The sequence below is a fragment of the Cyprinodon tularosa genome, unplaced genomic scaffold (assembly GCF_016077235.1).
Source record: "Cyprinodon tularosa strain WSP-4 unplaced genomic scaffold, ASM1607723v1 ctg197, whole genome shotgun sequence".
Classification (NCBI taxonomy): domain Eukaryota; kingdom Metazoa; phylum Chordata; class Actinopteri; order Cyprinodontiformes; family Cyprinodontidae; genus Cyprinodon; species Cyprinodon tularosa.
In genome coordinates, this window is record NW_024038720.1 from 2308823 (window position 1) to 2321278 (window position 12456).

The window sequence follows — 12456 nt, forward strand, 5'->3', positions numbered from 1 at the left end:
AAAGGGTAATGGGGAGTTCAGTAAAGATGGCAGATTTATTAGGGAAGCATCAATCAGATAAGATAATTAAAGCACTTATTAAATATTTAAAAGATACAGAATTAGCTGGGAGAATTTAGTGTGTGTATGTGCGTGTGTGTAAGTATAGATAGAATTTAGTTTCATGAAGATATAAAGATATACAGACATTATATTTCTGAATTACATCTCCGTCCAGTTGATGGCGGTAATGCACACAGGATGCAAACTGCCAGAAAACTCAATAGAAGAAGAAGAAGAAGAAAGCTTTTTCCGCATTTTTCCAATGACGTAACTTCCTTTCTGTGTGTGCCTGCCGCGTAGTGAACACGCGTTATCCTTCTTAGCTCAAGTAAGTGGATCGATTTTAAACCAAAACCTGCCTTATTCTTTAATTAAACATTCCCGGTATCTAAATAAACAGAGAATCTTCCAGCACCAGCAGATTCGGGGCAGTTTTGATGGCTATTTTCACCTTATTTTCTGTATTTTACTGTGAGCTTATCTATTGCTCAGTTAGCTTATAGCAGCGAAAGGGGATGGCATGGTTGTAAAAATGAAAGTTTTATTTAAGACACTATTTTCCAGATTTTCCTTACACAAGTTTTTACAGATTGGCCTGTTCTACCATATATCGATATAAAGCGGATAACTGCTCATGTTGACAGATCTCAAAGTCACCCAGTCTGAAAAGCCCGTTAAAAATGAGAGTTAAGTCACTATTTGTTGAATTGTAGGTATTAATATATTTGTTTTGATGGGTAACCGATAATGAGGGTTTTTAAACTTAAGTTAGACTCTGTTCTCCCCGCCGACTTCCTTTAGTTCTTTCTCGAGCTTTCACTGCAGTAAAGTGATTTATTTGTTAATGATTTATTCTACTAAACAGACTCCTCTCCACAACCACAGCAAGGCAGTGTGTTTTTGTTTAACGTTGAATAAATGAAAAATGGCTTTGCTGGTCCATTTGATGTATGCATCCTACAAAACGTCAAATATCTTTAGTTGCACAACTTGTTAATGACAATTCACTGAGAAAGATATATCATTTGGTTCTTTAATAATAAAGAAAGTAAGTATGTTCCATTGTTTTGAACAGTTATAGTTTTACCAGCAGGGTGAGTGATGTATACAGTGATTTTAATGAGACTAAAGTTCATAATAGTGTAGTTATTGATAATTTATTCAAATAAAAATTCCCCCAAAATATAAAAAAGTATATAATTGATATAATAACAGTTATAGTATCACCAGGAGGATGTGACTGATGTATACAGTGATTTTGGTGGGGCTAAAGTTCAGTGTAGTTATTGATAATTATATACACCATATCATACCGTACCAACATCTTTTATGAAGCACTTTATACACTGGACAGGACTTAAGGGCTGTACACAATCATAAAATACAATGCAAGTATAAAATAGAAAAGATGGGTATAAAATACGTATTAGTATACAAACAGAATAAAATAAAGTAAAACCTCTCAAATTGTCCCACAAGCCAAGGAAAAAAGATGAGTCTTAAGAAGGGACTTAAAAATAGCAAGAGAAGAGGCCTGTCTTATGCTCAAAGGCAGATCATTCCATAGCTTAGGAGCTGCCACAGAAAAAGCACGGTCTCCTCTGAGCTTGCATTTTGTCTTTGTGACCCTCAGAAGCAACTGATCAGCTGACCTGAGGGAACGGGAGGGTGTGTAAGAAATGATATGCTTGTAATAACAATGAAAAAATCTAAAAAAAATAGTTTAGCAAATTTTCCCAAAGTAAGAGTTGTCTGAACTAGATGAGGCTATCTATGCGTGCTACAAGTTTGGAGGCACTACAGTGATCTATAGTGTAGTCGTTGCTCATTTTATACTTATTCTAATAATAAAATAGAGGTGCCATTTGTCATTAGGGCTTTGGGAAATTCTTCAAAATAAATATTATTTTTGAATCCAGCAATTATTTAGTATGAAAGACATGAGATACACATGAAATTAATTTGGTGGTAATCCACCTCTCCTTGGTGACGCTTTTGAATATTTCTCTCAGATTATTTTTATGGTGTTGCAACTTGCAGACTGTCCGTCTGTTTGGTAGAATAAATCATCCGCCAATGAGTTATTCGGAAAAGCCAAATCTGTGAATATGTTAATAACTTTACTGCAGTCCTTCTTCCCTCAAGAGGTTTCGTTCTCTGGAAAATGTGTTGAGATGAGGGGGGGAAAAAAATCATGAAAATATAGATCAATATCTAAATTAAAGCTTGTGTTTTAGGATGCGTTACGTCGCTGCTTACCTGCTCTCTGCCCTGGGAGGCAATGAAAACCCAGAAGCCAGTGACATCAAGAAGATCTTGGAGAGTGTTGGCATTGAGGCTGATGACACCCGTCTGAACAAGGTACTTCTCTTTCCCCTTGGCAACATCTCTTTGGTTTCCCCAGCAGCTGGACACAGCTTCAGTAATTGTTGTTTTCTGTTTCTAATAGGTCGTCTCAGAACTCAAAGGGAAGAATGTCAATGACGTGATTGCCACTGGTACATGTTTTACTTTAAAACATTTTTGTTTAAAATGTGGTGTTTGGAAGTTTTATGCAAATATTATTTGACTGGGTTTTAATTTTTCTTACTGTAGTTAAAATGTGGCTGTAACTTGTTCTGATCAGTGGTATAAGAACTAATTTAATAAGCAATCGTTAAATGGAGTATAGAGACTGTAGATCATGCCTTTAGCTGACAGAGCGACCATCTCAGAGCAGTAATTATATCAAATTGTTTAAAAAAACTAAAACATTTTGCGTTTAATATAAAAAAAGAAAAAAAAAGTTTTAATCTGTCATTATGCTCTATCCAAAACTCAAGTGGAAAAGTTTAAGTTTCACCTGGTTTAATTTCGTAAAAAAAATCTGTAAGGAACCTTTGGCAATCCAATTAGTCATTTATTAATTAAAAAAATTATTCAACAGATGAATCAATTTACAAAATAATTATTAGTGGCTGCCCTAATAGGTACCAATAAGAGTAAGTTGATGACAATAACCAATAGACATGTTAATAGGATTTTATTTACCTGTTTTATGAATGATTTCTGTTTAGATAATTTTGAAATGTCAAGGTTTAAGTAAAGAACGGTCCAGTTGTACAGTGTCTTAAATAACATGATCGATTTTTTCTTAACAGCAATTTATTAAATTACATACATTGAATGAAATACCCTTACATTTTTAATACTGTTTAGTCTTTTGTTAACCTAATAATTTTACATTAAATAGGTCTCAGAAACAACCAACAATCTATCATCTATGGAAATGCTGGATAATGCCCTGTGAAAGACGTGTTCTGTTGTTTTGCTGTCTTATGGTTAACATATCCTTTGTTTCTCTACATTTCTTTGTTTAGGTTATAGCAAGCTGGCCAGCGTGCCATCAGGTGGCGCTGTAGCTGTTGCCAGCTCTGCAGCTGCTGGCTCAGGTGGAGCAGCAGCTCCTGCAGGTGAGCATTTTACCTTCTTGCCTTTTTGGTTCATTCTGTTTAGACTTGGCACAAAAGCAGTATTAAATATAAGAAATGCATGGTCCCAAATTAGTTTGATATATTTATTAACTTTGGAAGATTATCAAATTTACGGGGTTGGTGTTATTTGGAAAATTGAAGTCATGTTTATTTTTGTTGTATTTTGATAACCTATAGAAAAACAGTTTGGTGTGTCTTTAAACATTCTTTTTTTTTTGTTTTGCAGCTGCCGAAGAGAAGAAGGAAGAGAAGAAAGAAGAGTCTGAGGAGTCTGATGACGACATGGGATTTGGCCTCTTTGACTAAAGTTTTAAGTCATAAATAAAAGCTGTAAAAACTAAACATATTTCCTGTCTCTTTGGTGAAATTTTCTTAGAAATCTAATTGTATTCCATTGGTTAACTAAATTAAAATGTAATGCTATAGTTGCAACTGGAATTTAAGCAACTGATAAAATGGCTAACAGCAAAGTGTTAACTGATCTACAGGTCTCAAGATATTAGCATGTTGTGATTAAGTTCATTATTTTCCATAATATAATGATAAAACTTGAACATTAATATACACTATATTGCCAAAAGTATTTGCTCACCCATCCAAATTATTGGAATCAGGTGTTCCAATCACTTCCATGGCCACAGGTGTATAAATTCAAGCACCTAGGCATGCAGACTGTTTTTACAAACATTTGTGAAAGAATGGGTCGCTCTCAGGAGCTCAGTGAATTCCAGCGTGGAACTGTGATAGGATGCCACCTGTGCAACAAATCCAGTCGTGAAATTTCCTCGCTCCTAAATATTCCACAGTCAACTGTCAGCTGTATTATAAGAAAATGGAAGTGTTTGGGAACGACAGCAACTCAGCCACGAAGTGGTAGGCCACGTAAACTGACGGAGCGGGGTCAGCGGATGCTGACGCGCATAGTGCGAAGAGGTCGCCAACTTTCTGCAGAGTCAATCACTACAGACCTCCAAACTTCATGTGGCCTTCAGATTAGCTCAAGAACAGTGCGCAGAGAGCTTCATGGAATGGGTTTCCATGGTCGAGCAGCTGCATCCAAGCCATACATCACCAAGTGCAATGCAAAGCGTCGGATGCGGTGGTGTAAAGCACGCCGCCACTGGACTCTAGAGCAGTGGAGACGCGTTCTCTGGAGTGACGAATCGCGCTTCTCCATCTGGCAATCTGATGGACGGGTCTGGGTTTGGCGGTTGCCAGGAGAACGGTACTTGTCTGACTGCATTGTGCCAAGTGTAAAGTTTGGTGGAGGGGGGATTATGGTGTGGGGTTGTTTTTCAGGAGCTGGGCTTGGCCCCTTAGTTCCAGTGAAAGGAACTCTGAATGCTTCAGCATACCAAGACATTTTGGACAATTCCATGCTCCCAACTTTGTGGGAACAGTTTGGAGCTGGCCCCTTCCTCTTCCAACATGACTGTGCACCAGTGCACAAAGCAAGGTCCATAAAGACATGGATGACAGAGTCTGGTGTGGATGAACTTGACTGGCCTGCACAGAGTCCTGACCTCAACCCGATAGAACACCTTTGGGATGAATTAGAGCGGAGACTGAGAGCCAGGCCTTCTCGTCCAACATCAGTGTGCGACCTCACAAATGCGCTTCTGGAAGAATGGTCAAAAATTCCCATAAACACACTCCTAAACCTTGTGGACAGCCTTCCCAGAAGAGTTGAAGCTGTTCTAGCTGCAAAGGGTGGACCGACGTCATATTGAACCCTATGGATTAGGAACGGGATGTCACTTAAGCTCATATGTGAGTCAAGGCAGGTGAGCAAATACTTTTGGCAATATAGTGTATTTCAGATTCATTGCACACTAACTGAAATATTTCAGGTCTTTTGTCTTAATACAAATGATTTTGGCATCCAGCTCATGAAAACCCAAAATTCCTATCTCATGAAATTAGCATATTTCATCCGACCAATGAAAGAAAATTGTTCTTAATACAAAAAAGTCAAACTTCAAATAACTATGTACAGTTATGAACTCAATACTTGGTCGGGAATCCTTTTGCAGAAATGACTGCTTCAATGTGGCGTGGCGTGGAAGCAGTCAGCCTGTGGCACTGCTGAGGTGTTATGGAGGCCCAGGATGCTTCGATAGCGGCCTTTAGATCATCTACAGTGTTGGGTCTTGCATCTCTCAACTGTCTCTTCACAATATCCCACAGATTGTCTATGGGGTTCAGGTCAGGAGAGTTGGCAGGCCAATGAGCACAGTGATACCATGGTCAGTAAACCAGTGGTTTTGACACTGAGCAGGTGTCAGGTCGTGCTGAAAAATGAATTCTTCATCTCCATAAAGCTTTTCAGCAGATGGAAGTGCTCCAAAATCTGATAGCTAGCTGCATTGACCCTGCCCTTGATAAAACACAGTGGACCAACACCAGCAGCTGACATGGCACCCCAGACCGTCACTGACTGTGGGTACTTGACACTGGACTTCTGGCATTTTGGCATTCCCTTCTCCACAATCTTCCTCTGGGTCTGGTCACCTCTTTTTCCTTCCCACTGAGGTGCCTTGATACAGCACTCTGGGAACAGCCTATTCGTTCAGAAATATCTTTCTGTATCACACCCTTTTGCTTCAGGGTGTCAATGATGGCCTTCTGGACAGCAGTCAGGTCGGCTTTCTTACCCATGATTGGGGTTTTGAGTGATGAACCAGGCTGGGATTTTTAAAGGCCTCAGGAATCTTTTGCAGGTGTTTAGAGTTAATTTGTTGATTCAGATGATTAGGTGCATAGCTCGTTTAGTGAGATAGAAATTTTGGGTTTTCATGAGCTGTATGCCAAAATCATCCGTATTAAGGCAATAAAAGACCTCAAATATTTCGGTTAGTGTGCAATGAATCTAAAATATATGAATGTTCAAGTTTTATCATTACATTATGGAAAATAATGAACATTATTACAATATGCTAATTTTTGAGAAGGACCTGTATACTAAAGCATACAGGAATACTTGGTTGACAGTAGGTGGCATGTTTTGGACACTTCCAATTTCTGTTGAATAAAACCTACTTCATTAAGATAAAGATTTTTTATATATATATTCTTACCAGAAGGCAAAATTGTAGTTTAAAAACTGTTCGCTCTTCAAAGCATGCCAATAAGTGAGTGTTGAAATAAAATATGCCACATTTGGTTCTAGAACAATCATTACCATTGGTTTATGCTGCTGAAATTGCAAAAGCAAAGTTGTATGATGAACCATAGTGGACCTTTCACAACTTAATGAAAAAACATCTGGAATTATGAAATTTATGGAAATATTGTTGAAATATTTCTACTAGATCTGACCCAGGTAACCTTATCTATGGGTGCGTGGACATGCTACTCTAAGGTCAGGCCTGTGGTAGGAGCTTCACTGCTTTTGAAGTCAAACGGCCCTCTTGAGTAATTTCAGTACAAAAAGAAACAATTGAATTAAGTTAGACCTCACATATAAGCCTAAATCTAGACTTTGCTTTGTATGCAGACCTGTGAACTTTAACATTTAATTTGTATTCTGTCTTTACAAAGGACATTTTTCCATTTGTCAATCAGCTGTAATTCCCCTGTTGTATTTGGACATACATTTATTATTAACCAAATAAGTAAAAAAAATATATATATATATTTCGTGATTAAACGAAACTCTTCAAATCCATGATTGTTTAAATGAGTAAACGCCATTGTTACACAAACCTAACCTTACATCATCTGAGCAGTCTCACGTGTTGAGTCGTCAGAAATGTGTCATTAGATTATTCAACAAAAATAAAATAAAGACAGCAGAGATCAAGGATCTAAAAGAAAGAATTAAGCTAAACTAAAAAAAAAACTTTAAGGAACTTTTGACGCCATTCAGAGTATTTTTTTTCTCAAAATATATAAATATATAATTTTATGTTTAAACTTGTGAAAATACATTTTTAATCAAACATTAATATTGTAATAATTATACTTTTTCCAAAGGTGTGTGTCAAAGATACCATTTTTGCGCTATTTTTGTTTTCATAAGTAAAAAAAAAACAACAAAAAATACGTCACTAACAGAAAAGCTCCGCCCCTCCGGGACGTTCCAGCTTTATTTACTGACGCTCATCACGTACGCTTACAGTCGATCATCGTTAGCAGACAGTGAAGGTTACCTGCTTCAACAGTGCTTGAACGGCAACCTTACAACTGTCTAAAAAGTCATTTATTTAAAAAATAGCATATTTTCAGCTTTCCATCGAGAAACTGCGAAGTTATCCAGCACGCTTTGCTTAGAGCTAATTGTTTTGCTAACAACGCAACCAACCGAAGGACACCACCGCAGTACGGTAAGGGTAGATTAGCCATTTGATTTTAATCCTTGTTGACTTTATTGTTAATGTTGGTTTGTTTTCCAGAAAGCAAATATATCCACTTTTATTTTTTTTTCCACATTGGCGCTGCTCATGTGGCATTTGGCGCAGTAGCGGTTTTACGACGCCCACAGCAGTTTATGGCGCACAAGAGCCTGGCTTGTTGTTTTATTTTTTTTTCTGTTTCTCCCTATTAAGGGAGATTTATTCTTAGTCATCACTTTTAATTTTTTTTCACAAATTATTAACAAATATAACTGCATTTAATTTTTATTTTAAACGCCCTAATTCCTACAAATATGTTGAGTTGATTGTAAATTAAACTTTTTTTTTTTTTTTCTCAGAACCATGACTTCCCAGGTGAGGCAAAACTACCACCAGGACTGCGAGGCTGCCATCAACAGGCAGATCAACCTGGAGCTGTACGCCTCCTATGTCTACCTGTCTATGGTGAGAGTCTACCAGATGAACTGAGGAAATAAAAAGCATCTGCTTTGTGGGGAAAGTTTGTGGAACAGGTGCTTTAACATATGGGGAACAATTACCTGAAAGAGGAACTGTAAACCAGCATTGTTTCCAGTTGAAAGGAAAAAAAAAATCCTCCTTTGTTGAGATGTTTTAGTGCAAATGTTAGACAAAAAAGTTTGATAGATTTAAATATGCAATAGACCAGAATTTAAGAATTATGTGACTTTATCTTTTAAACCAAAGGTTAAAGGTTTGAGATTGTGTTCTAAGGTGTGTTTTTTGCCAACCATGGTAAGATTTTGATCAATTTGACGCAAACGTTTTCATTTGCCATTGTCTGGATTAATTATGTCTTGGAAGACTTAATTCTAAATATTGAAACAAGAAATGTGTTAATTTGTATTTTCTTTTATATTTAAAGGGTTACTACTTTGACCGGGATGATCAGGCATTGCACAACTTTGCCAAGTTCTTCCGTGATCAGTCCCACGAGGAGCGTGAGCATGCTGAAAAGCTAATGAAACTGCAGAACCAGAGGGGAGGAAGGATCTTCCTGCAGGACATCAAGGTATAAAGCAGTGGGGGGGGGACAAATTCTGGTCTTTTTAAGGACGTTAGATAACGTGTTTGTAAAATGTCATTTGAGGAGTGGTAAAAGATAAATAAGGGTGGGAGAAGCTTATCTTGTCTGGCCACTCAAAGCAAACCCAAGTAAAACGTTGAACTGCAGAGTTTGAGGAGACTGACTCGTCTTGAGCTCTTCGAGAAGGTCTCCCGTGTTTATGACCGTCACACTGCATTGTTTTACAGAAGCCCGACAGGGACGAGTGGGGTAGCGGAGTCGAAGCTCTTGAATGTGCCCTCCAGCTGGAGAAGAGTGTGAACCAGTCACTGCTGGACTTGCACAAGCTCTGCTCCACTCACAATGACCCACATGTGAGTTTTTCAACACTAAATAAAATTTGGATGCCTCCCTCATCTAACAGAAAGTTTGAATATTTTAAAAACTTAATGTTCTGTCTAATTGTCTTTCAGCTGTGCGATTTCATCGAGACTCATTACCTTGATGAGCAGGTGAAGTCCATCAAAGAATTGGGAGACTGGGTGAGCAACCTGCGCCGCATGGGAGCTCCTCAGAACGGCATGGCAGAGTACCTGTTTGACAAACACACTCTGGGCAAAGAAAGCAGCTAAATCCGTCCAGAACGTTGCAAAGGCTCCCATCTATGGACATTTATATCTTGCTTAAGTTTTATAACAACTGCTGCTTGAAATTGGCCATTATATTCACATTGTAGCTCAACAGTTATTTGAAACACCTTTTGGATTTGTAGATGTAGTCGCTGCATGTTTGCTGTCTTGTTTTAAACAAAGTGAGATCAAATAAATCCAACCCTCTGGATTTTCACTTGTCTGGTTTATTTTATTCACTGTCACGAGTTAAGGGTTTGATTTACACTTAAATATACTAATCTATAAACCTTTCATATGGGGGCAGGGGTTTATTTTATGTTTTCATAGCGGTCTAAAAATAGAGGATCATGTTACTGAATTTGTTTGAAAATAAAATATAATCTCAGTCTGAAGTTTAGACCAATTCGTCATCGGTCTAAGGACTCAAAGTGTTGCTGCATAATTGCTGTTTACTTTCTCACTTCAAATCTCAAGTACAGACTTCAGCTCTAATGATCAACCTGCAGCGAGACTAATAACCATTTGACAATGGTCTTAAGTGCTATGGTCTAGTTCTGGTAATTGCTTCAAAATATCCCCTTTAACACATGACTTGTAGTTAAAGCTAATCCAAACTGAAAATGCCTATCATTAAGTTTCTAAAATATCAGTCCCATTGATTATTAGGTTCATTACTGGATGTTGGAAGGGCTATGAGGTGCAGTCTAATTCTGCACTATACATTCAATTTATTGTAGAAGAATTAAGTGAGCTGATCTGCTATAAATATAAGTTAATTATACAAAGGCAATAAATCCATGCTATTTACCTGTAAATCTCAGATTATAAACAATTTTGCTTGGGGTTTAGGTTTTTTATTTCCTTTTTATATTCACACTTCTATAAATTTTTCGCAACCCAGATTTCTACCATTATGGGCAACAAAAATGCTGCTCAATTAAATGCATTCGTCTTGTATCCTGCAACCTTCAGTGTTTCCAAGAAACATTTTTAAAACTTTAAGAAACCAGGACTAGGATTGTCTGTATAAACACATGTGGCTGCTGTTATCTTCACATTTCTGTTCAAAATGGTTTCCTTTTTGAATTCTTTTTGGACACTAGTGTTTAGCCTGTAACACGACTCTTGGTGTGTAATCATGTGGTTTGAAGGTAAAACTTAGCCTTTAACTACTCGTTCAAAGTCTAAAGAAGTTCAAATGTGTTCCACGTGAAACAAATGTCTTTATGACATTGTTTTCTATTGAAAAAAACCTTATAATGAACATGTTCCCTTTTTTGGGGGGGGGGGGGGAGGGGGTGGAAGCTGACTCTAAACATTTATCCCGCTGTTATGTAAAGGTTAGGTCATCGGGGAACTTCCAAGTCATCCAAAGAAACATTTTGCAGGAAATGTCTCAGCTGTAGCATGTGTCACCAGACTAGTGTTTTGCAATCTGATCTGTTGTTTTCCCCTCCAGAAACCTAAGCTGCTTTCTCCATTGGTGATTCAACAAAATTGTAATAAAAACCTATTGCATAGAAACTGGGAACAAATATATCAATAGAAGAAAGGGGTTTCTCTGGTGGAATAAAGTTTGTGAAACTGATTTAAAAATTCACACCAATTACAAACCTATATTTTATCAATCATGACACTCATTTATAGGTATGCTTTACAAAAACAAACACCCTGTTGAATCCTGTGAGGGAGGTTTTAGTGACACATTGTCACTGTCAGCTGAGCAGAGTCCCTCCCCTACAATCTCAGATTCTGAAAGTATTTAGATTAAAACTAGTACAAAGGGATTTATACAGAAAATGGTTTAAAATCATAGTGACACTTCATGATCATGTTAATAAACACCAAAAAATATATTGGCCTAAATTACATTTTTACCAAATTCAATGATTTAAATGGCAACTTAATAAATGCTTCGTTTTTTTTACTTCACTCACACAATGCAAATACTGGTCTTCCAGGCCTGTATAGGTTAGGATAAAACCATTTGAATCCACAAGTACCACTGACAAAAGAAACTCTCCGTGTTGCCAAACGGTGCTTCTTAACTAGACACTCCCTTCTTCTTGACTTGTATAAGAAATATGTTATACGTAAGGTTCTCTTCATATCCTTACATTATTATGTTTTCAAGGTCAGGCTAAAATCTTGGGTCTTGTTTGATTTTGAATTTCTTGTTTAAACATTCATTGATTATTTGTGACATTTGGTTGGTATTTAATTATTTTGCTTTGGATAAAATAATGTGAAACAGAAGGCCATTTTATCTAGACACTGTTTTGGGTGGTAACCTATATTTATCTTGCCAAGTGAGAAGGATTACAAAGACAAAAGAAACAGGGTATTAGAAAATTACAGGCTAGACTGCCCTTTGTTGCCCATTCATCATAAATTACACTCGACTTTTAGCTAGATGAGACAAGAATAAATTAACATACATTTCAGGTGTGTTTGAGGTAAAACAGGACTTATTAAACTCTGTTAGGTATGGAGGAGGATCAGTGATGCTGTGGGCCTGTCTCTCTACTCAGGAGGATGCAAATACCATATGTATAATGTATACTGATTTAAACATTCAGCCAAATCAACATTGAAAAGGGTCACCAGCCACAAATCCAACCTTCTTGCCTGGTTATCGATGCATATAACCAGGCAATATATATACCGGTATATATATATCCTGCAGAACCTTTGCAGAGTATCTAAGCTAGATAGATTATTTGGAGGGGTTAAAGAAGTTTGTTTGTGTCCTTCAAACTTGTGAAATAAATTAAAGATAAAATAAAAGATTTTTTTTTTTTACCCAGTTTACAGCTACATACAAAATAGGTGTCAAAAAATGTATTATACCAAAGCAATATAGTAGAAACTGAAACAAGGTTTTCAGGGTGGTCAAAATTCTGAGCGGTGCTGGTTTTAATTTTAACCAT

The 12456-nt window shown here is 37.2% G+C and overlaps 2 protein-coding genes across 2 annotated transcripts; both read left to right on the plus strand.

Moving 5' to 3' along the window:
- Nucleotides 1-278: 278 nt before the first annotated feature.
- Nucleotides 279-3861, plus strand: rplp2l (ribosomal protein, large P2, like). Its single transcript, XM_038283703.1, has 5 exons — nucleotides 279-370; nucleotides 2280-2403; nucleotides 2492-2540; nucleotides 3402-3494; nucleotides 3742-3861. The coding sequence occupies exons 2-5, from the start codon at nucleotides 2281-2283 to the stop codon at nucleotides 3819-3821; spliced, it is 345 nt and encodes a 114-aa protein (XP_038139631.1). The 5' UTR covers nucleotides 279-370; nucleotide 2280; the 3' UTR covers nucleotides 3822-3861.
- Nucleotides 3862-7602: 3741 nt separating this feature from the next.
- Nucleotides 7603-9740, plus strand: LOC119782788 (ferritin, heavy subunit). Its single transcript, XM_038283938.1, has 5 exons — nucleotides 7603-7840; nucleotides 8209-8314; nucleotides 8754-8900; nucleotides 9143-9268; nucleotides 9368-9740. Exons 2-5 carry the CDS (start codon nucleotides 8213-8215, stop codon nucleotides 9524-9526), a joined length of 534 nt encoding a protein of 177 aa, XP_038139866.1. The 5' UTR covers nucleotides 7603-7840; nucleotides 8209-8212; the 3' UTR covers nucleotides 9527-9740.
- The last annotated feature ends 2716 nt before the right edge of the window (nucleotides 9741-12456 follow it).

What these genes read in the sequence shown, in the direction of transcription:
- rplp2l (XM_038283703.1), top strand. Translation starts at nt 2,281, where the DNA reads ATGCGTTACGTCGCTGCTTACCTGCTCTCTGCCCTGGGAGGCAATGAA. An exon ending in CAATGACGTGATTGCCACTG is followed by an intron (nt 2,541 to 3,401) that starts GTACATGTTTTA and finishes TTCTTTGTTTAG; the next exon opens with GTTATAGCAAGCTGGCCAGC. An exon ending in TGGAGCAGCAGCTCCTGCAG is followed by an intron (nt 3,495 to 3,741) that starts GTGAGCATTTTA and finishes TTTGTTTTGCAG; the next exon opens with CTGCCGAAGAGAAGAAGGAA.
- LOC119782788 (XM_038283938.1), top strand. Translation starts at nt 8,213, where the DNA reads ATGACTTCCCAGGTGAGGCAAAACTACCACCAGGACTGCGAGGCTGCC. An exon ending in TCTTCCTGCAGGACATCAAG is followed by an intron (nt 8,901 to 9,142) that starts GTATAAAGCAGT and finishes ATTGTTTTACAG; the next exon opens with AAGCCCGACAGGGACGAGTG. An exon ending in CCACTCACAATGACCCACAT is followed by an intron (nt 9,269 to 9,367) that starts GTGAGTTTTTCA and finishes ATTGTCTTTCAG; the next exon opens with CTGTGCGATTTCATCGAGAC.